Raw genomic sequence first — 22,806 nt, 5'->3', positions numbered from 1 at the left:
TCAAGCAAGCCGGGCCGAAGAGGCTGAAATGCCAGAAACCGGTCCCCGGTAGCTTGTTTCCTTCCCAGTGAAAGAATTGGCTTTTGTAGTTTGGTTTGCCCTGTTCCCATCATGCACTGGGACAGGAACAGACTAATTTGCATACAGCCAGGTTCTGAAACTGGGATGGTGCAGTGAGCTAAAAAACGGTGTTGGATCTAGCCCTGATCTCTTGACTGGGTGAGAGTATTCTGTTTAATTCAGAGACTCTGTCCCTCACCACCCCTTGTTGTAAATATTTTTGTCCACCCTAAGCGTGGAAGGGTATACTCAGATGTGAGTCCCTTGCTCATTGCACCATCAGGATTCAAGCAAGCCGGGCCGAAGAGGCTGAAATGCCAGAAACCGGTCCCCGGTAGCTTGTTTCCTTCCCAGTGAAAGAATTGGCTTTTGTAGTTTGGTTTGCCCTGTTCCCATCATGCACTGGGACAGGAACAGACTAATTTGCATACAGCCAGGTTCTGAAACTGGGATGGTGCAGTGAGCTAAAAAACGGTGTTGGATCTAGCCCTGATCTCTTGACTGGGTGAGAGTATTCTGTTTCATTCAGAGACTCTGTCCCTCACCACCCCTTGTTGTAAATATTTTTGTCCACCCTAAGCGTGGAAGGGTATACTCAGATGTGAGTCCCTTGCTCATTGCACCATCAGGATTCAAGCAAGCCGGGCCGAAGAGGCTGAAATGCCAGAAACCGGTCCCCGGTAGCTTGTTTCCTTCCCAGTGAAAGAATTGGCTTTTGTAGTTTGGTTTGCCCTGTTCCCATCATGCACTGGGACAGGAACAGACTAATTTGCATACAGCCAGGTTCTGAAACTGGGATGGTGCAGTGAGCTAAAAAACGGTGTTGGATCTAGCCCTGATCTCTTGACTGGGTGAGAGTATTCTGTTTAATTCAGAGACTCTGTCCCTCACCACCCCTTGTTGTAAATAAAAATGGGAAACAAGCATGCATCAAACAAATAACATATAATGAAATATTAAATGTAATTAATAACAAATATACATTTTTTTTTTAATTGTCAGCTTGGAGCTTTTCTGAATTCAGTTGAGGTCACCCATCGTCCATACTAAATTCTATTCGATGCACTTGCACTGCTCCCACTCATCAATCTAAGCCTACCAACCTCATTTTTAGTCTCCAATTTCGAATTCCCCACATTTACAGAACATTTTAAAATGTTCAATTGTACTCTTTCTTCTTTATATAGATCTTATTAATCTGTTAATATTATTTAATTTTATAAGCTGTTGCAACCCCTTTGAGTAGGTATCACCGGCTCCCAGTGGTCCCTGGACCGCAGGTTCAGAACTTCTGACAGAGAATCTTCTATTGATCAGAACAATGCGATATACAGCTTATTCTTACCCTACATTTCCCAGTCCCTACTTCAAAGATACTCTTGAGAGAACAAAGGATGTTGCAGAGGCTTTTCTTTTCATTACCTTACTTCCAAGCTGTGAAAGTCACTTTCTCTGACTATCAAAGTCCTTTCTAATAAACTAGCATATATACGTGCCTTGATAACTAACACCTTGTTCATCAAATGTCAAGTCATGTTCATATTATTTGTCTGCTGTTGTGGCGCATGGAAACCTTCAGTGTTAGTGCATGTTATAAATATAAATGATAATAATTTAAATGACAGGTTCATCTCGACTTGTAGCGGGGGCGCTGCACTGTCCTGCCCATATGTCATGTATAATGCACTGCCAGACAGCTCTCACTCCACCAGACAGTTGAGTGTAACTCCTGTGAGTCCTCTGGCCAAACAGCAGCTCAGAGAGTCTGGGCTTGTAACCAAAATTGCTGTATTGTCTGGCTGGTCTGCAGACTTTGCAAATCAGGTCAGTATAAAATAAAAAAGATTGCAGGTGTGCTATAAGTATCTCACAGCTCAGGACATTCTGTCTTATATTGCATGCCTGAGTGCCCCATCACCTCCAGGGCAAGGAGTCAGCGTAAAGCACGTTTTTCCTCATCCCACGGAGTGGCAATCCCATCTTCTAAGATAGAGAAAAGACAATGACATCGGTGCATTTCATCCAGTCTCTCTAATGTAATGAAGATAACATCTGGGCCCCTCGTGTGAATAGGGTTGCGCAAGAAACTAGTAGGAACTGTTCCTAACTCTAAATAAGGGTACCACTCTTGTGTTTAACTTTAAAGAGTCTTCTTTTTCTTTTCTTCATTTGATTATTCTCGACTATATATCAATATTTCAGCGCTACATGAACTCAACTCTTTTCCTAGACCTTTTCAGTCAGACCTTTACTTGGTAGGTGTTATTCATGCCAGTATTTTATTGTCCAGGGACACTAAACAGTGCATTTACCAATATACTTTTTCTTCTCACATCTTGTCGTTTTTAAGACCAAGCCGGATAACATTCCTTAAGATTGTAGTACTGTTTGCACAATTAGGGTGTTGTGCCACAAACACTTAAATTCCAAAATATACTATTCTTGGAACACAATAATGAGGATACTTACACGTGATTCTGTCTTTTCTTTATGTGTCTCCTTCAAATCCTCCATCTTAATGATGAACTTTTTCTGATTTATTTGACATCGTGGGTCGAAATGTCGAAAATTTTTCAAATGTGGACTGATTCGATTTAATTGTGGCTCTTGACACTCCTTAACACGAATGTCATGAATAACATCATACTATATGTATATAGTATTGTATAAAGAAATTAACACTTTATTTATTAACCACATCACTTTTCACTGCGCTGTCACCAAAAAGGAGCACCCCAGTTTATTTGAAATTACTTTGTTTGGAATAATTATTTGTTGAAATGAGAATAAATAAAAAAATGCATAAGAAAATATTACTTGTAAGAAGGATTCCTTAAGAAACTATTGCCATGGAAGTCAAGGGCCACACTTCCCACCTTTAAACCATTTGTGTTATTAATCATTGTTTTACCTAGGTCCTTAGGGTACTAGGTTGCCCCTTTTCCTTGAAACTCATCAGATCTTGCAAGATTTCGAGCACAAGTGCACCCAGCTAAGGCATAATTTGACTCCCATTTCATCCCACAACACTATGCTTCAGGTAACAATGCATGCACATGCAAAAGGTCACTTCCGCCCATTTTAGCTTCAACAGTACAGTAGCAAGTTGTCCCAGTGGGCATTAACTAGGAACGTGTGCATATTGAAGACAATTTAAACAAAATAACACTGATACTTTTAGAGAAAATGAGTTCAATGTTATTTAATCACATTGAACAATTGTAGGTGCTGGTTAGTCAGGATATAATTCCAAACACTGCACAAGTGCCCCGCAACAGTGGGAGAAAGGAAAGGGAAGGTACAAGTGCATTAAGTGAGGGTTGTAAAGGTGAAAGAAAAAGATGGTGACATCGTCATAATCACAAAATGAGGTACAATAGAAATGGCTTGCTTGAGCTGCAAAAAGTGATGGTCTTTGTAACATTGCCATATCAAGACACAGTATCACAGTTACAAATCACTGTTGATAATGGTTGGCATAAAACAACAACACAGTCGACGTTTCTACTAAGCATGGGCGAATTTTGCGAATCTGGCGTTCGCGAATTTTGCGAATTTGCGAACTCGCAATCTGCAAAATCCGCGAATTCTTGCAAATTTGCGGATTTTTGTTTTGTGTTTGCAAGGATTTCTGCCAGTTCGCAAGGATTTCTGACAGTTCGCGAGGGTTTTGTAACAGTTCGCAATTGCGAACTTACATGTCGGCTCGCAACGGTCACGATTATGTTGTTTCTACGTCTGGTTCATCATCACAGGTTCCCAGCACCCTCTGTTTCACCCCTGCCACCCTCTGTTTCAGCCATGCCACCCTCTGGTACATCAATGCCACCCTCTGGTTCATCATCACTGTAGATTATAGGGGGAAAAAGCAAGCACACCTGCCTGCTTCAACTGACATGAATTAATTTGAGGTTGATTTATTAATGTGTCACTGTTTTAAAATTCCAGTCTGGCACCTGCTTCCTTATCTGTAATTTTCTTTCTGTTGCAGTTCAATTTTTTTTTCCAGGACCTTTGTGGCCTACTTGTAGCTATTCTATGAGCCTGCTGTGAGGGTCAGAGCAGGGTCATACAATTGTTGCAACTAGCAACTGAACTCTGGAGGGGCCCTTGTCAGGAAGCACTACAGGGAACGGTTACTAATGATAAGTTTGAACTTTTGAACCTGCTTTCACTTTTGCAAAACTCGTTTTTCTGCAGAACAGCATTACAGCAACTGTAATGCCCCACCAAGCTTATATGAGAAAGTTGATTTCTAATCCAAAAGTTATCCAAAGAAAATCAAAAGGCCTCAAATCCAAAAAAGTGCAGGCAATTGTCAACCTGAGGAGTTATTCTGATAAAAATCATCATTTTCAGAAGGTCTATGCTGCTTGCTAGTAGATTTCTTGTGCAGAATTGCAATTTTTGTAATTTCGCAAGTGCGAGATTGTTGCTGACTGCCGCACCTACATGTTCGCAATTGCGAACTTACACCACAAAGAAAAAAAAATCAGCTGCGTGCGAATTTGCGGATTTTCGGTAAATTTGCTAGCGTTCGCGGATTGCGAATTTACCGAAAATCCGCAAAATTCGCGAGCGTAACGGATTTTCCGCCCATGCTTAGTTTCTACCCAAACTAGAGTGTAGGCTATTAAGTTTCTTATGGCGGGGTCTTCCTCAGGACTAGAACAAAGGCGGACCGCAGAAAATTGAGAAACAATGCTAAGTCGAAAGTTTGTGGAACTAGTTGTAAATAATCAAAAAGGGTGTAAAAAATGTATTAATATTACCATGAGCCACCCTTGACTGTGGGTGGTGGAGTTGAGATAGGGCCCGTAGGCTCCCCTTGGCTGAGAGCGGAGGGTTGGCACCTGCAATGTGAATTAAGTGCTGTTAAAGTGAATCACACCCAATCGGATAATTTAGAAGAGTAGAGACCTGGAAGCCATCAAACCTTCCGTAGATAATTTGGAGCTGCCAGTGATGGTTCACTATAATACCAATTAAAAAGCATGGATCGAAAGGTTCACGTGCTCCGTTGTAGTAAACTGTAAAAAAGAGAAGAGGACCCAGTGTCACAACCTGACCTTTGAATTAAGGTCCAAAATTAACAGACACTGGTGTGGTGGCGCATCCCAAACCAAATTAAGGAAGCCTCTCAAGTTCTCAAGCTTAAAAAAGGAAGGTTGGTTTTGGCTACACAACGCAATGCGAAAGCAGTTTAATGATAAGAAAAGGGCTGCCTAGACCTAAATCAACTGAAAACGTGTGGCGGCACTGATTACAATTGGCGTGTGACACGAGCGCCCCTGGCATAGTGAATTAAAAAGTGCTTAATGCTTGAGTGAAAGCTTTGGTACGTAAATGTCTAAAGTCACATGTGCAGTTATGTGCTTTAGCGGTGTGAGATAAAAGCAGACAAATGGGGATTGTAGCCCGTTAGCGGCAAGCAGCGTGGGCCGCTTCTTACCTCTGATCTGCCTCATTAGTCCGTCTCCGTGTAGGGAGCACTGAGACTGCAAAATACCGGTTAAATAACAGGGGAAATGTCAAAAGGACGTGCACGCGCTCTACCGCGTTGCCCGGACTGAATAGCATCATGATGTAGTCATGGTGAAAAGACTACTGCGTGTGATGGCAATTCATGGAGGAAAGTGAAAAAAGGAATTGAATGGATAAAACATGGAATAGAGCCAGTATATTGGAACTGCTCAACTAAGTACGCTGGTGGATTAACATTACAAAATAAGAAGCCCAAATATGGCTATCACATGGAGACATCCACAATAGCCTCGGACGGTTGAATGCTCAAGGAGTAAGCGTACATGTACAGATGCAAATCGGTTGGAAAACATGTCAAACACTGGTAAAACAGCAAGCTGGTGAGTTAACATTAAAAATGAAGAGGCCTAAACATGGCTATCCCAACATGGAGACAAACACAATAGTCTCAGGGTGGTTGAATGCTCAAAGATTAAGCGAACATCACATGGAGACAAGCACAATAGTCTCGGGGTGTTTGAATGCTCAAAGATTAAGCGTATATGTACAGTCAACAGACAGGTTGGAAAACATATCAAACAGCGGTAAATCAAGGGATGCATTGAATGATAAATAGTGTGAGATCAGGACCTAAACATAGGAACATCCAAGTGAACTGAGCAGGTAGTTACATCATATAATATCAACTCAGTAATAAGAACAGACAAAGTATGCCTCGGATTACCGGCACAATTGCTGGTTGAAAATAAGGAACTGGGCCGGGACCCACCATGGGGGATACTGGGCAAGAGTATGGTGGCAGTCATAATAAGAGCATGTGGTTAGGCATGCCAGTTGTGCTTGGCTAGTGTCCAGTTCCCCATGTATAGAGTCTAATCGGTACAACCAATTACATTCTCAGAGATTAAGTATTATTTCAATAGTGCCCCCTCTAGGAACTAGTTCTGCCTTCTCCAAGACTAGCCATTTGAAGTCCTCAGGTCCATGGTTAGCGTTTTTGAAGTGTTCAACCAGGGGAGCTCCGTGCACATCACATCAGATCCTACTACAGTACTGTAGTATGCGTGCCTTTACCTTCTGTTGCGTCTGGCCAATATAGATTTTATCGCAGTGACAGATGATCCAGTTGATGACTTTGGATATATTGCAGTTGAGATCGATCGTGTGTTGCTTAAAGGCAAGTTGTTGGGCCTGAATTGTCATACTGCAGGCCTTACAGTGCCCATACTTGTAGTGGCCCACGGTGGGAGGTAGGTTCCCTAGAGACTGGAGGGAAGGTACCTCTGGTGTATCTAAGAACAAGCGTAAAACATGATCCTTCACGTTCTTAGCCTTTGTAAAGGAGTGCATCAGTAAATGTGGTTGTTGCACGTCATCAGCTATCAGATTCCAGTGTTTATTGATCACGTTCTTGATAGCATTGCTTTGAGTGGAGAAAGTGGTGACACAAATCAACCTTTGTGTGGAACCGCGTTCTCGTTCATTTAGTGTCAGAAGTGTTTCTCTGGGACAGAACCATGCCCTTTTTCGTGCTCTCTTAACCAGTCATTTGGGATAGCCTCTTTGTATTAGTCGTGTGCAAAGTTCTTCTCATTCCATCATGAAATCCTCTTTCCTCGAACAGTTCTGCCGGATGCGCAGGAATTGCCCGAAAGGGAGGTTATCCTTTAGGCTTCGTGGGTGATGACTTGTATAACGGAGCAAACAGTTCCGTTCTGCCGGTTTGTGGTACAAAGTGGTGCAGAATGTTGTTCTCACTTTTAATGGTAATGTCAAAGAAGTCGATTTTTTTCTGAGTTAGAGTGTGCCGTGAGCTTTAATTCATCACTCCTTTGGTTCAACCATTCATGGAATAGGGTTAGTTCAGCTAAATCATCAGTCCAGATCATCAGGACTTCGTCTATATACCTCCTCCATAATGTAATCCTGTGATTGAAAGAATTATTGGTATTGAAGATGAATGTATTTGCATAGTCGTCCATGAAGATGATTGCCAGATCCGGAGCAAAGGCCGCGCCAATCGCTACCCCCTTGACTTGTAAGTAGTAGTTACCCTGGAAGTAAAAAAAGTTCTTCATCATGGCAATTTTGAGTAGACTGATTATGAATTCAGTTGGTACTGCCATTGGTGCTGGTCTTTGATCCAATGCTCTTCTCATTATTTCCAACGCAGAACCTTGGGGTATATTTGTGTAGAGGGACACAATATCAAAGGTTACTAACAGTTGTTTCATGGGATCGAAAGGTTGTTGGTCGATCAAGTTGATTGTCTCCATTGTGTCACACAAGTATGCCCTTGTAGTTTCAGCAATTGGTTTAAAAAAGAAATCAATGTACTTGCTCAGTGGTTCCAGTAGGGATCCGCACCCAGAGACAATAGGTCTTCCTTGGGGATTCTACATGTCCTTCTGGATTTTTGACAGTGTATAGATGGAAGGGATACGTGGCTGCTTTTGGTTGAGGTAGAGAAATTCCAGATTTGATAAGAAGCCTTTTTCATGCCCTTCCTCCGTGATTGTCAGGATCTCTTTTTGAAGATCCCTAGTGGGGTCAGCTTGTAGTCTTCTATAGCTGGTCCCATCTTGGAGCTGATTGAGGATCTCATTCTTGTATTGGGATGCATCCTGGATCACAATTGCCCCACCCTTATCCGCTGGTTTAATACCAATTTCCTTGTTCTGTTTAAACGCTGTGAGTGCTTCACGTTCCATGTGGGAGACGTTATGAATGACGTGTTTTTGGATTCTGAGGATGTTGGCAATGTCCCTCATAACCACGCTCTCAATAGCAAAGCAAGGATCCTATTTGTAATTGCATGGGCTGGTGGGTAGAAGGTGGATGGTACTTGTAACCCTGTCAGTGAAGTTGTGTGGGTGGATAGGGATTACCTAAAGAAATAACGTAGGCGTACCTTCCTGAAGAAGCGATGGGGTTCTGTCTTGATTGCAAAGTTGTTGGGGTAAGCAGTTGGCACAAATGCTAGGCCCTTACTGAGCACCCTGTTTTCCTCTTCTTTCAGGGTGTAAGAGGTAATATTCACTATAGGATTATCCAGTCGTTTTACCACCTGTAAGTTTTGCGACAGGTTTGAATTTCTCCATGGTTCTCTGGCTGGAAGCGAGCTTGTTTCTGTGCTCGTCCCTGTCCCCTGTTCCCGCTAAACTGTGTCGGTCCACGTTGTGGTCTTTGTTGCCAGTTGCCACTCCGTCGTCTGGGTGGTCGCCATTGTCCCTCACCAAAAAAAGGAGGGGGTCCTTGGGGTGGATACCAATTTTTGTATTGCCTGTAGTCAGAGCAGGGGAGAGGGTCAAGTAGATGGAAGGACCATAATCTCAGTGGATCTCATGTGGTTTGGCAAGACCATAAGATTCTAGTTGGCAGATCGTAGGATACCGGTTGGGTTACAGAGCAAATGGCAGAAGTAAGGTAATTATGTGGTCATCTTTAAAGACGATTGTTCCTAACACTTAAGAGGCTCGCTTGGTCAGAGAACCAGCTGGCCTATTGATGATAGGAAGATGTAGAATTTTGAAGTAAAGTAAACGTGTCGTTTTTTGTAAAATCTTATTAGGTTTTGTACCAGCTTAAATAATACAATGAACAAACATCCCAGAAAACAAAGCTCCTAAGGTGCTGCACCATACATCTTTGTAAATATCATAATACAAGTCATCAATGTACGTATCACGATACAAAGTCTAGTCCATAGTATTCCCACCGTTTGCCCCATATTTTGGAATGTTTCAAGAGACCCTTGCACTTCCTGTTATGCACACCAATCTGCTCTGCCCCAGGTTGCCAGTGAAGGGTGGGTGTGGGTCAGGTGATATTCCATTTTGCTACCAGGGTCCACCATTCCTTCCCATCCCCCATCCAGTGTTGCCTACATATTCCAGGATACACAGTAGGGCATTCTTCAGTGTTATGGTGATTTGTCATTCCAGTATGTAGGACAGGGTAGTATGAACCAGTGGCAGCTCCTCTGATAAGGCGGAAGAGCGTCGCTCAACTGCTATTTCAGCAGTGCAAAATAGAAAATGATAATAACATGATGTTATTATCAATTTCCTTTTCTCTTCAGGAGTCAGGGCGGGCTGGTTTCATGACGCCAGAGCAGGGGAGGAGTGGTTTGCACTCCTTTAAGTGCACATGACGGTTTGGGCGGCCCTCTAGGGCCGGCAAACCGTCATGTGCACTTTGCATGTTCTACATTGGGCTGTGTTGCACATTCTCATAGAGAGCATGCCCAGCAACCCCAGGCACTGCCTGAGCGTCCAAACAGCACACTCAGACCACTCACGATGCTGCTCTTGCAGCTCTGTGATTAGATGAGAGAGTCCTGAAGCCTGTATACTTCCGGTGCTTCCAGCAGACAGAAAAGAGGCATGCAGCAGTGTGAGAGGCATGCAGTAGCACATCAGACAAGGTAAATTCATATTTAGTAAAAAAATTGCATCTCCCCCTCCCTGCCTCACCACCCCACTCCGAGCAAGCCACCCCTGGTACAATCCGTTTCCCAGAAGCGGGCAATCTGGGGATACTGCCAGGTCATATGATAGGAGGCGCAGTGGGTGCACAGTGAAGTGCACGGCCATTCCAGGAGGCAGCGGGAGGACTCGGGAGGCGGCGGCCACACCCCCTTGCTACCGGGGGATTCAAAAACAGACCTCGCGTCTCCCGCTTCGCAGGAGGCGCAGCGGGTGCACAGTGAAGTGCACGGCCATTCCAGGAGGCAGCGGGAGGACTCGGGAGGCGGCGGCCACACCCCCTTGCTACCGGGGGATTCAAAAACAGACCTCGCGTCTCCCGCTTCGCGGGAGGCGCAGCGGGTGCACAGTGAAGTGCACGGCCATTCCAGGAGGCAGCGGGAGGACTCGGGAGGCGGCGGCCACACCCCCTTGCTACCGGGGGATTCAAAAACAGACCTTGTGTCTCCCGCTTCGCGGGAGGCGCAGCGGGTGCACAGTGAAGTGCACGGCCATTCCAGGAGGCAGCGGGAGGACTCGGGAGGCGGCGGCCACACCCCCTTGCTACCGGGGGATTCAAAAACAGACCTCGCGTCTCCCGCTTCGCGGAAGGTGCAGCGGGTGCACAGTGAAGTGCACGGCCATTCCAGGAGGCAGCGGGAGGACTCGGGCGGCGGCGGCCACACCCCCTTGCTACCGGGGGATTCAAAAACAGACCTCGCGTCTCCTGCTTCGCGGGAGGCGCAGCGGGTGCACAGTGAAGTGCACGGCCATTCCAGGAGGCAGCGGGAGGACTCGGGAGGCGGCGGCCACACCCCCTTGCTACCGGGGGATTCAAACACAGACCTCGCGTCTCCCGCTTCGCGGGAGGCGCAGCGGGTGCACAGTGAAGTGCACGGCCATTCCAGGAGGCAGCGGGAGGACTCGGGAGGCGGCGGCCACACCCCCTTGCTACCGGAGCCTATTTCAGTCAGCCCTCACTTCTGGCCCCGCGGGACGCGCGCGCGGGCGGGCGCCGGGCTAAGCCCGGGCAAAGGGCGGGCCCTCTACGGCCCTCATCGGACAGAGGAGGACGGGGACGGGCCACTCCTTTTGGCTGTTTGTTGAGGTAATTTACCGACTTGTATTTCATAAACACATGCCCAAGCCCAAAGCAGGGGAAATGCCCAATACAATCCCAGATTATATATTCGCACATTCTCCATCTAACTTCCCATGGCTGGATGACCTAAATAGTCTGTGCAAGGTTAAATATGTTCCAGCAGCATTCTCCCCACGCGAAAACGCAGCAGCTCACTATCACCTACAAGGGAGCTGAAATCTCCTCCGGATACAAAATCTATACCTTTCAGGGTCACGCCTGCCAAAAGGAAGATCGAGGGGGACAAAGATAATGGGAGTCTTACTAAATCTCAAACATCTGATAAACTTTCTGTAAGTCCAATTCCACCTTTAATTATTTCTCCTTCTACTGTGCCACCTGTTGTTCATCTGGACGATTTGTCACCATCTCCCCATCAGGCCCTTCTGACCATGATTGAGCAATTGCTGAAATCTTTAATACACCCCTTGATGGATAAAATCAATACGCTGGAGAATAAGCTCACGGGGCTGGAGAACTCCATTGAATCTTTCCTGAAACCAACAGCCCACGTCGTAACAACTGATTGCTCGCCGACAACCGCCCTTACAAATCTACCTAACCCGATTACTCCATATGATGCGGCGCCTATTCAATTCTCAACCACCACTTCCTTGTTGCCCATCAATCCCACAGGCCCCCAGAAAGTGACAACACCACGCCACATCCCACCTAAACATGTGCGAACCACCCATATACATTTACCGCCAGAAGCGGCGCCTTTTGTAATAGTTCTCTCGGGAGTCCCTGAACTAACAAAAGGCAAAACTGAGAGACACAATGAACTTATGAATAAGGTCAAGTTCTGGTTATCAAAAAACAGACCTCTGCCTTACCATCTTGATGGCCGTATAATAAGTGTCCGGAGGGTGGGATGGCTTGGACCCCTTAAAAAAGACATCTTGGGGGATTTGATCCTGATACGATTTATGAGCAGACACATTGTGCCATACTTGCAAACATGGCTACCTCAAAATGGAGATGGTGTTATCTCTATTTGGGATCTATATGATTTTTACCCTTATACGCCCTTTAAGCTTTCACCTAGTTCCCGGGGCTTTGTTAACATCCCAGTGGGCAGAGGAACCCATTTAAGTAATGGCAGTAGTTTTTCACTGGCTCCTAACTGTCCCAAACCGTCGTTTTACAGTTCTTTGTGTCGTAATTATTAAATCTTTTAGAATACTGTGACCTATAACGTTGCCTAAAGGTTGTGTAAAGTATGTTTATTGCGTTAACTGTGCAAATCTAAAGCTATTATGAGATTTATTTTAAAATGTTGTTAGAATGTATTGTGGTATTTGTATGCTTTTATGATTTTAATTCTCAAAATCGAATAAAGCTTTGTGATACTGAATACATATGATAGGAGTCGGCCCCATTGTGGTAACAGCGTGGACATGCAGGGGTCACCCCGCATGACCACCACCAGTGGGCGTAGAGTGTAAGATCTGTAATATGGAGAAAATGGAGCTGGATCAGTTGAAGGAGGGATGAAATTGCAAATTCGCACAGGGCCATTTAGGCCTGCCTCCAGTCCACCTAATTGTGGTACTGACCCAATCTTTCACTGCTTCAGAGTGAGTAAAGGGCATCGGGCATTGAGAATGAGCTTATGGTAGAGCTGAGAGATTTCTCTCCTTCCAGTATTACCAATAAGTAGCCTTGCTTCCAAAGGTCTGTAGGCCTGTATAGGCATTTTAGAGGTAGGTTTTATAGCCATGTTCAATCGAGGAAAGAAGTTAAGGAGGCAGACTGTTAATCCAGGTTACTGAGAACAAGAGAAGTAAGTAATCGCAAAGGTTTCCTTTGGACAGCACTCCACAACCAACAATGTCTATTACAGGACCTAAGTCTCCAACTTCATAACTCAATTTTCAACCTTCTATCGATAGGTTATTCTTCCTACAGTTCTATTTTCCCTTATGGTGGAGATACAAGGATCATGAAACTTCTTGCAGCAATCCTATGATGATTAGGATTTGCTGGTGGGCAACAGCCTCAAGACCTCCTTTCGTTGACTTCTGTGAATCTTATTGGGTTTTTTGAATGAATTTATAGAATTTGTTCTGTTTTTATACTTTATGATGCAATGTTATTACTTGTTCAGGCCTGTTTAATTTGATTGTGTGTCTCATGACGAATAAAATCATTGTAATCCTATGTTATTAGTCTTGTACACAATAGTAGTACCGGTTATACAGATATAGTCTCCTATTCTGAGTGCAATGGATGTGATTGAGTGATGAAGTTGGAGACCGGTCCTGTAATAGACATTGTTGGTTGTTGAGTGCTGTCCAGAGGAAACCTTTGCAATTACATATCTGTATGGTACCCTATTCCTTTGGCATAAGGAGTCCCTCTCAGGTGCTATAACAAGAGAAGTAATCCATACGTGTCAATGAAGAAAGGTCAGAATTTACGTATGTTCAGTACTTGGTCCCAAGCTGCATTAGCGGTGGTAGTGATCAAGGATTCCCATTGCAAGGTAGGACTGAAAGGAGAAAAACCACGAGAGAGAATGTAGTATTGAAAAATATTGAGTTTTAAATATCGTCTTTTAATTATATCAAAGCCAGAATGTTGGCTACCATAATCCTGTGAATGTAAGTAAATACAAGGGTATACAGCTGTGTAACTACACTATGAGTATGGGAGCTATGACGCACAAAGGGGAGGGTGTGGGGAGGATGATGATCGTCTGGGTGCTGTCAGAGTGTACAGAAGGATCCATGAGCCCCACCAACAGCTGTACTATAAAATACAATAATACAAGGTCTATAATGCAAAGTGGATTTAGCAAAACAAAACAATCTTGATTAAGTTGTCACCTATGACTTGGGGCTGTCTGGAAGCTTACATTTATTATACATGCGGGACAGGCAGTCATATTTCCAGAAAGGAGAGACCACATTCTGGGAGGAAATTGAAGGTGATTCATGGTAGTGGGGAAAGATGGCAGAGTTGTCTTTCAGGCGCAGAGAGGCTCTCTAACAAGGATATTGCCCATCACAGAGCCTTCAGTTGACTGTGCTTTAAGATATGAACACAGCACATAGCCCAGGCAGTGGCGCAGCATTAGCAGAGTGTGTCTGAAAGACGTTTTTGCTCTTGCAAGACCTGTAGTTGCTTGCTGCAGTTGGGAACACCTGCACGTTTTTGGGCAAAGTTTATGAACAATTTGCATTAATAAAAAAGAATGATAATGTTCATCTTATTAGTTTCGGCTCACTTCACCCTCTGTATGTATGCCTTTAAAGTACATAAATGTGGAGTTGAGAATAGTAATTAGTTACCTTATATACTTAACTTCAAGATATTGCACTAGTCGACATTCTAGCTACAATATTAATGAAGGATAAATAATATTTCTATACTCAATCTATGCAACTGAACGTCAGGATGGAAGAAGATGGAAAGTGATAACTGAGTAGAAGCAGTAGGAGGAGGAAAGTGCAAGAGATATACCTTAGAATTCAGCATATGTGATTGCAGTGCCATCAAGTGGCAAGTACCTGGTAGACATTGAAATATGCTTATTTCGAGAAGTGGACGGTTGTGAAGGAGTGGAAAACATAGCATCGCACAAGGCAAGGACTGACCTTCATCACTACAACCTTCTGTGTTTAGTGACACTATGTTGGAAGGTGGGTTATGGGGAGTGGTCGGTAGGCACCTAACACCAGCAACAAGGCCACCAACATGGTACTGGGTCCTAAATAGGGTCTCTATACATGAGTCCCTTGCTCAACAATGGTAGCTGACATAGAGCAATACGGCTTAACATAGGAAACACACATGTAAAGAATATAAAAACACCAGTCCAGTGAATAAGTAAGACACAACACACAATAAAAGTCCCACACCAATTTATAAATCTAGGAAACAGTTGTATCTTTAAAATGACACCACAGCCATGAAACTCCAATGTAGCAAACCAGAGATTTGAATTTTTTAAGAATAAACCCTTTCTGGTGCTTACAAACCAATAGTGCCACTTCTGGACATCTAGTCACGTGTGACCGAGACAAAGTCAAAGTTGAAGATGACCGCAATAGAACCATACTCCGATATCCCACACGGTAGACCTCAGACTAAATTTTACTTTTGGACTTCAAAGCTTTTCTGGAGCTTTTTCCGCCAAGGGCCCTAACTGCTGTCCACCAGTCTGGATTCTGTGAGGGTTCACCGGCTTGACTTTCAGGGAGCTCCCGGTCAAACTCTGGAAGTCGGACCTCCAGAGCTTTTCAGTGGGATAAACCTGGAAACTGGGCCAGGTCGCGGTAGAAGGTGGCCGTCTTGGCTCTTGCGGTCGGGTCGGTCACCTCCTGGAGCTTTTTAAAAAAAAGTTTCCTAAACTTCTGGAGGTCCTCCAAGAAGTTTTCCTAGTGGGTTCAAGTGTCCAAAACACAAAGTAAGTGTCTGGAATCTCCTAGATGGTCCTTGGCAAGCCTTGCGTTCACTGTCCACAATTCACTTGGTCAACCACTTAAAACTCCACTGCATGCATTCCAGGAGGGGGACTCTGGCTGGAGAAGGGTCACTTAAGCTCTGTTAACCTGTAGCTGCAGGGATTCCACTCCTTCTTGAATTAAGGAAAAGTCCTCACAGCTGTGGTCCCAGATAGTGCAGCAGGTGCAGTCTGCACCAGACAGGCCCTTGGGTGAAAATCAGGATTCCAGCAGGACAATCCTCCTTCTTCTTGTAGTTTTAGGCAGAAGAACTGAGAAGCTCTGCACCACTCGCATATTTATCCAGTGTTCTCTCGTGAGAGTGAGGGGAGAACCCCTGTCTAAAGAGGTGCAGGGCAAAACCCCAAAGCTTGACAACTTTGTGTGGCAACAAAGTGGGGCATAGTCTTGCCCCAGAAAACACTAGTCTCTCAAAATCCTTCATGGCTAAAATGTCATCAGAGCAGCAAGAGCTAGCGAACTAAACTCAGAGTATGGCTAATTTCCATCAAGTCCCCCTACTCATATCTGTGAATTCCTTCCTTAAGCCTTCCATTGGCAGGGAGAGGGAGTGGCTGTGGCTGACAGGCTTGCTTGCCCTGTTTGTGCTTAGAAAATGATGCTTTATGGCCTAACTTTCTGCTCAGGCATTCCTGTACCCCACAGAACTCCCTCACTCAGATAGCCTTTGCCCGGCCATGCCACTTATCACCTAATCAAGGCTGCCTGGCTAATCCCCCTCAGGGCTGACTAATCAGGGAAGAGTACTAGAGGCTGGATTTTGGCTTACAGAAAAGAAAGTCTTCTAACTTATTTTCTGCACAAGTTATGATAAATTCAACAATGCCAAGTTGCTGGATTTATCAATACCATTCTTTCCAGTCTTTGAATGATATTTTCACACTCTCCTAGCAATAGTTATGCATCCATAACATCGCCATGTTAGCCTATGAGGCCAACTATCTTCAAGGGGAAAAAATATGTGCAACTTCTTCCTAACCAGGGTTTATACTACCTCTTTTATTATCCCCCTGCTCATAATTATAGGACTCCCCACCCTGGAACACCTAGGGGAGACCTTGGGGGTTCGGGGGGGGAAAGGGTGTCCGGGTTCCTATATGCAAAAACGATGTTGGTTATTATTTCACAGTGCCCACAGCACCAACGTCGAATTTGTAGGGAATTTCATACACTGGGGCAGCTTTCCTTTAAAACGGGGCTTCTAAACTGCCATGCCTTAATATATATGAGGGACCTGTAAGTAGTTTTCATCCCCTGGCTCTATTATCTACTAGGGACTTTTAGGGTAGGTTATGCCAATTATAAGTGTACCTCAATGTATGTGTTTTAGTTTAGTCTGACTATCAGAGCCCAGGACACAATCAGAGTTGGCTACCACCAGTTCCATTCAGCACCAAAAAATGGGGGTGAACAGGCCAAAAATGGTGACTTTGTAACACACTACTTGCTAAGTTACAATATTATTCAGAACAAGCTTCCCAGTATCTACATACTCACCATTCTGTGTTGCGTCACTGAGTTTGGTCTGTTATAATATTTTATCAAATGTATTGATGCCATAGAAGTATTGAAATTATTATATTTTTTCGGTATTCCTATAAAAAATTGTTTTCAAAATATTGTGCTAGCATAAAATCATGAGAAAATCATCAACAAGGTGTGTGTCTACCACAGTAAGCATCATTTTATTTTACTTAACTGCAAATATATGCACATGGGCTTTATCTGTAAATTATGTAGATTTGGAGTTTATAGTAGTAAATCAAACTTACCCATATGCACTTCTCATCTCGCAGCTTTGGTACTCAATATTTTGACCACCATGTTATGGTAGCACAATATTTTTTAAACAAAATATTGACCTACAACCTATTTTGTGACTGCCCTCCATGGTACTTTGTGGCACCTCCTTCACCCAACCCAGCACACAATTATGCTTTTGAAGTTCAAATAACCCCTGTAACAGCATTATTTTTTTTCTGTGCCACAGTCAGCCAACTTCTTCTATAACCTAGATTTAGTCCACTCACCCCTCCCTTCATAGAGACACTTCCAACCTGTAGCTTAAGCCACCTTTCAATCGTCTTGATGTGTTGATGTGAAACATATGTCACTCGTGACTTTCTTACTCAGACATACACTAAATTTAACAATTCACAAAAATGTGAAACTCGGCCTTACCACTTTTTGGGCTTTATTTTCTATAGTTTCCTATTCTGTTGTAATCCATAGTGAAAGATTCTTTCTTAAAGTCTGTTTCCAACCAACCCTTAAGAACCAGCGTCCAATTTTTAAAGAACTTAGCACAGACCACCCTCCTAGACCAGCAAGTGAAGTACAACAACCAATACCTAATGTGCAACAGTCTAACTTCTTAACAAGTGACTAGATACAAAAATTGCCAGTTGGCCCGGGTGAGAGAACGCCAGTAGTCAAACTATATAAACAAAAAAGAGCAAATGCATGTGCCACCCCGTTCCTCTCATTATTTGATCAATCTAAGCGAAATATTTCCTTTTCCCTTGCTCACGTTGTGTCCTGGTCTTTTGACCAGAGTCTGCAATGCCCCTACTTAAAGGGTATGCACACTTATGCACAGAGAAGGGTTTTCCTGTAGGAATTTTGATGGGTTTATCATTAAACCGGTGTCTGTAACGGATGTATGTCAGTACAACGCGATCTTTTAGATCGCGGTACTTGACATCGCAGATTTTACAACGCAAGTCGGTACAACGACTTGCGTTGGAGGGCGCGGATTTAGGAATTGTATAAGTTTATATTCCAACACCAGGCCCCGTATCAGTAGGGAAGGTGTTGGACTATAAAATTACACATTCCTTATCCCACAGCGCCATCCAGCGCAAGTCGTAGTAACGACTTGCGTTGGAATAGCTGCGGGGAAAAGGTTGTGCGGTGTAAACACCGCGTTGTAAACGTTTCCCGTCTGTAACGGTTAGTAGAGCTGTGGAAAAATGTGTTACAGATCACTTGCTTCATATATGTACTCACACTATATTATTTAGCTGTATGTTGCTATTTATGTCTTGTTATCTTTTTCTTTGCTCATGGAGTCAGAGTTTCCAGGGGTTACTTAGGCATGTGATATATATTATATATTTTTAATAAAATATCAAACTGCTGTGCTAATTCAAAATGAATATGTAAAGTCTGATTTCCGTTTTTGTTGTCTTTCTATTAGAAGCCTCAATTTTGGAATTATGGAAGAAGCTTTATGCAGAGATGAGCAGCTTTAAGGAACCGCAGAGCTTGCAGCCACTGCCACCAGAAATAATCTGCAAGGACTCTAGTGCACCAGAGATCGTAGCATTGAACACTCCTAGCCCTGTATGTGAAGACAGGTCTGCCAGTAATGCAAGCAAGGCATCAGAGGATCTTAAAATGAGGACATGTATCCCAGGCGAGCTCAGTGCTAAAATGAATACTGAAACAAGTGTTGAAGCCCTCGACAGTACCATTCAGAAAAAAGCCACAGAGTTGACAAAAGAACGTCCAGATGCCTCGTCTGATACCACAAACATCACCTCTACCACAACACTTCCTGGTGAAACTGTGCCTGGAAGGGAGCCATTACAAAAGGCGGGTGACCTCATTGTGGACGATGCTAAGAAGCAAAACTTGAGTAAGACAGGAGAACATTCTGATTCCGCTCAAGAAGTGACCTCTACCACTGCATCTTCACTTAGCAGTGAAAGATCGGACAGTGCTTCTTTGATGGGTGAACACATTAAGGAAACGTCAAAGGGCTCTGCTTTGCAGCAGTACTCAACAACATCTAGTCATGAGAGCATCAAGAAGGAATCCCAATTAAAATCCAAAGACCCACAAGTTTCTTTGGCAACAGATGTTAACACTAAGAGAGATCAATCTGCAGAGGTGCCAGGGGCTACAGTAAATCTTGGCCAAGGCATCAGCAAGTCTTCATTAGATTCTGCCACAACCTCAGGTTCTGGCTCCTTCATTTTAGGGGTCTGTAAGAGTGCCAGCGATCCACCAGGTGGTTCTGATACTCTAAAAATTACTTCAAAGCAACAAACAAAGTTGACAGAAATTACAAAAATGTGTAGCCAGGAAGCAAAACAAACCATTCCCCACCCTTGCCCATCAACCATGCATTCTGATTTGAGCCAAGATACAACGTATGATCTGGCTGCTACATCATCAAATGATGTCAACCAGGAAGGACATGAGAACAAAGATCCAGGTACTCTCTCAAAGAGTTGCTCACCAGGGATCAATCACCCCCAACACAATGTTGGCACTCAGGCTGGTTCTAGGGTGGATTATAAATCAGTGGCAGTTAGCCCTATTGTCCCACCAGGCGGATCCTCATCCTTCACCTTTCATGTTCATGTAGGAAAACGAGCACCTTCCTCTCCAAAGGGTTCTCCGAAGGGCCCCCCTGGAAAGAAAGTGGCCAGGACTGTACACACCATCTCAAAAATAGGTTCATATGAGCTTGTTCCTCCCCAGCAGGAAGTTGGAACTCAAGCTGGAATCAGAGCAGACTGCAAATCAGTGGCCAACAGTCCAATTGTTCCACCGGATGGGTCTCCATCATTCAGTTTCCAGACAGACAAGGCAAACTTGTGGTCTACAAATGCAAATGAGCAGGTTGTTGGTGAAGAACCTCGAGCCGGGCATACTCTCTCAAAGACATGCTCATCTGAATGTACACCCCCACAGCAAGAAGTCGGCACGCAGGCTGGCACCAGAGCAGAGTGTAAATCTGTGGCTGTCAGTCCCTTCATTCTCCCAGTTGATTCTTCATCCTTCCCATTCCAAGAAATCAAGGAGAAGCAGGAGTGTACCTCACTTAAGAGCTCTTCGTGTGAGGACCACACCAGAGGCACTGGGTTGAGGACTTTGGATGCATTCCCAAAGACATCCTCATTCGAACTCATGCCTCCTCAGCAAGATTTTGGGTCCCAGGCTGATACCAGGGTGGAGTGCAAGTCTGTGGCCGTCAGTCCCATAGTATTCCCATCGGATGGCTCATCTTTCACATTCCAGAGTGAAAAGGACACTCAACCACCCGTGCAGAGGTTGTCCTGTAAAGATCAGGTAAGAGGTATTGAGACTAGAACTATGGATACACCCCCAAAGTCATGCTCTTTCGTGCTTGCACCTCCCGAACAAAACACTATGGCTCAAGCTGACACCAGTGTGGAATTTACATCTGTGGCTTTGAGCCCAATCATACCACCCGATGGAGATTCATCCTTTACGTATCAGGAAAACAAGGTTGTACAATCTTCTATTTCTTCAATGACGACAATAAAAGAACAGGCTAAAGCTGAAGTCACCCGGACAGTGGAGACCTTCACAAAGACCTACTCATTTGAGCTTACACCTCCCCAGGAGGATGAAGGGACTCCATTGGGCATTAGAGCGGAGTCTAAGTCTGTGGCTGTTAGCCCCATCATTCCACCAGATGGGTCTTCATCATTTAGTTTTCATACAGACAAGGAGAGCCAGGTGTGCTCATCCCAGAAAGGTTTCCTTAAAGGCCAGGTAGGATCTGAAAAAGCTATGACTGAAGACACCTTTACCAAAATGTGTTCATCTAGAGTCACCTCTCTTCAACAGGGTGATGGCACTAACATTGACAAAAGAGTGGAATATAAATCTGTGGCAGTCAGTCCCATAATTGTATATGATGGGTCCACAGCGTTCACATTCCAAGCAGAAAAGAAGAAACTGGGGTCTCCGTCTTCAGAGAAGCCACTGAAAATGGACCCAACTACGGATATGAAGTTCCACAACGCTGGTGTTCTATCAAAAACATGTTTGCTTGAGCTCGCAGGAGAGCAGCAAGATGTGGGGACACAGGCTGATACGAGGGTTGAGTATAAATCTGTGGCTATCAGCCCTATAATCCCACCTGATGGCTGTTCCTCATTCACTTTCCAAGCCGGGAAAGTAAACCAGCTTTCTCCGAAGAGCTCTGGCAAACAGATTAGGCCCATAGGCACTTTGTCAAAGACCACTTCAATAGATAGCAGTTCTCTTCAGCAAGATATCAGCACACAGGCTGACACCAGAGTGGAGTGTAAATCTGCAGCTGTCAGTCCCATAATCCTGCCTGGTGAAACGTCCTCATTTTCGTTCTCGACAGATGGGTTACACCCAGGACCTTCACCTCAGAAAAAAAACTCCTATGTAGATCAGTGCAGAGAGAGGGACTCCAGGAATGTGGATACACTTTCCAAAGGGATCTCGTTTGAAATCACTCCTCCTCAGCAAGACGTTGGAGTTCAAGTTGACACACTTGTGCACTGTGTACATATGGCTGTCAGTCCCATAATCCCACCAGATGGATCCCAGTCATTCTCTTTTCAATCGGTTGTAGGTGATCAAGGATCACCATCCATTAGTGCCAAACCTGGGCAGACACTCTCCATGAGAGACGCAGAGATGCAAGTGTATATTTCAGTAGAAACTCGGTCTATTGCTACCGGGCCCATGACTCCAGTGGGAAAATCTCCCAGGACATCGTACCCGGAGGTGCATGTGAAGGGGGCCAAGGGAGAGCAGACTGAACCAGTGCGGGAGGTGAGCTGGGATGAAAAGGGCATGACTTGGGAGGTGTATGGTGCATCCATGGAGGTGGAAGTATTGGGTATGGCTATTCAAAAGCACCTTGAAAAACAGATCGAGGAACACGGTCGACAAAAAGTAATGACACCTCAAAACACCCGCGCCAGCTCCATTCGTGGAGCTCCAGGCAAAGGAGATGCTAAAAGGCCGCCCAGCATCTTCCGGGCTTTGCTGCATAACATGCGCCGACCACGCTGCTGCTCTAGAGCGGGGCCCGCTGCGGAGTGAAAAAAACTCAGAGACACATGATTTTATATAGTTGTCAGAAGGGTGAACATGAAACAATGTTTTTCTAGGCAGTTCTACTAACATTTCCATCAAGAGGGTAGGAGAGTCTTGTCTGTGCTTTAAGGTTTTATTTTAGGCCCCAAAACCTAACCACAAGATTGACTAGCCCTTGCTGGACATGGTCACCTAGTATCAAGTGATCCATACTGCTGAGTGGTCATTGAGTATGATGTTTCTTAAAACCTTCTTCCCCTCCAGATGGATATCCTTCTTCAAAGGATGAATAGACAAACTGGGTTCTCCTTCTGAGGCATCCTCCATTCCTAAAGTTTACCAG

The 22,806-nt window shown here is 44.5% G+C and overlaps 1 protein-coding gene across 1 annotated transcript in view; it reads left to right on the top strand.

Annotated features, from left to right (window-relative positions):
* The window catches only part of GPRIN1 (G protein regulated inducer of neurite outgrowth 1), a 111,879-nt gene extending 89,405 nt beyond the window's left edge, over positions 1-22,474 (top strand). The window contains exon 2 of the mRNA XM_086928909.1: positions 18,823-22,474. Within this exon, the coding sequence (XP_086785035.1) occupies positions 18,864-22,469 (3,606 nt within the window). The 5' untranslated portion in view covers positions 18,823-18,863 and the 3' untranslated portion in view covers positions 22,470-22,474. The remainder of the gene's footprint in view (positions 1-18,822) is intronic.
* The last annotated feature ends 332 nt before the right edge of the window (positions 22,475-22,806 follow it).

The sequence above is a fragment of the Lissotriton vulgaris genome, chromosome 7 (assembly GCF_964263255.1).
Source record: "Lissotriton vulgaris chromosome 7, aLisVul1.2, whole genome shotgun sequence".
In the NCBI taxonomy this organism is placed as follows: Eukaryota; Metazoa; Chordata; class Amphibia; order Caudata; family Salamandridae; genus Lissotriton; species Lissotriton vulgaris.
This window is presented reverse-complemented; position numbering and strand designations above follow the sequence as displayed.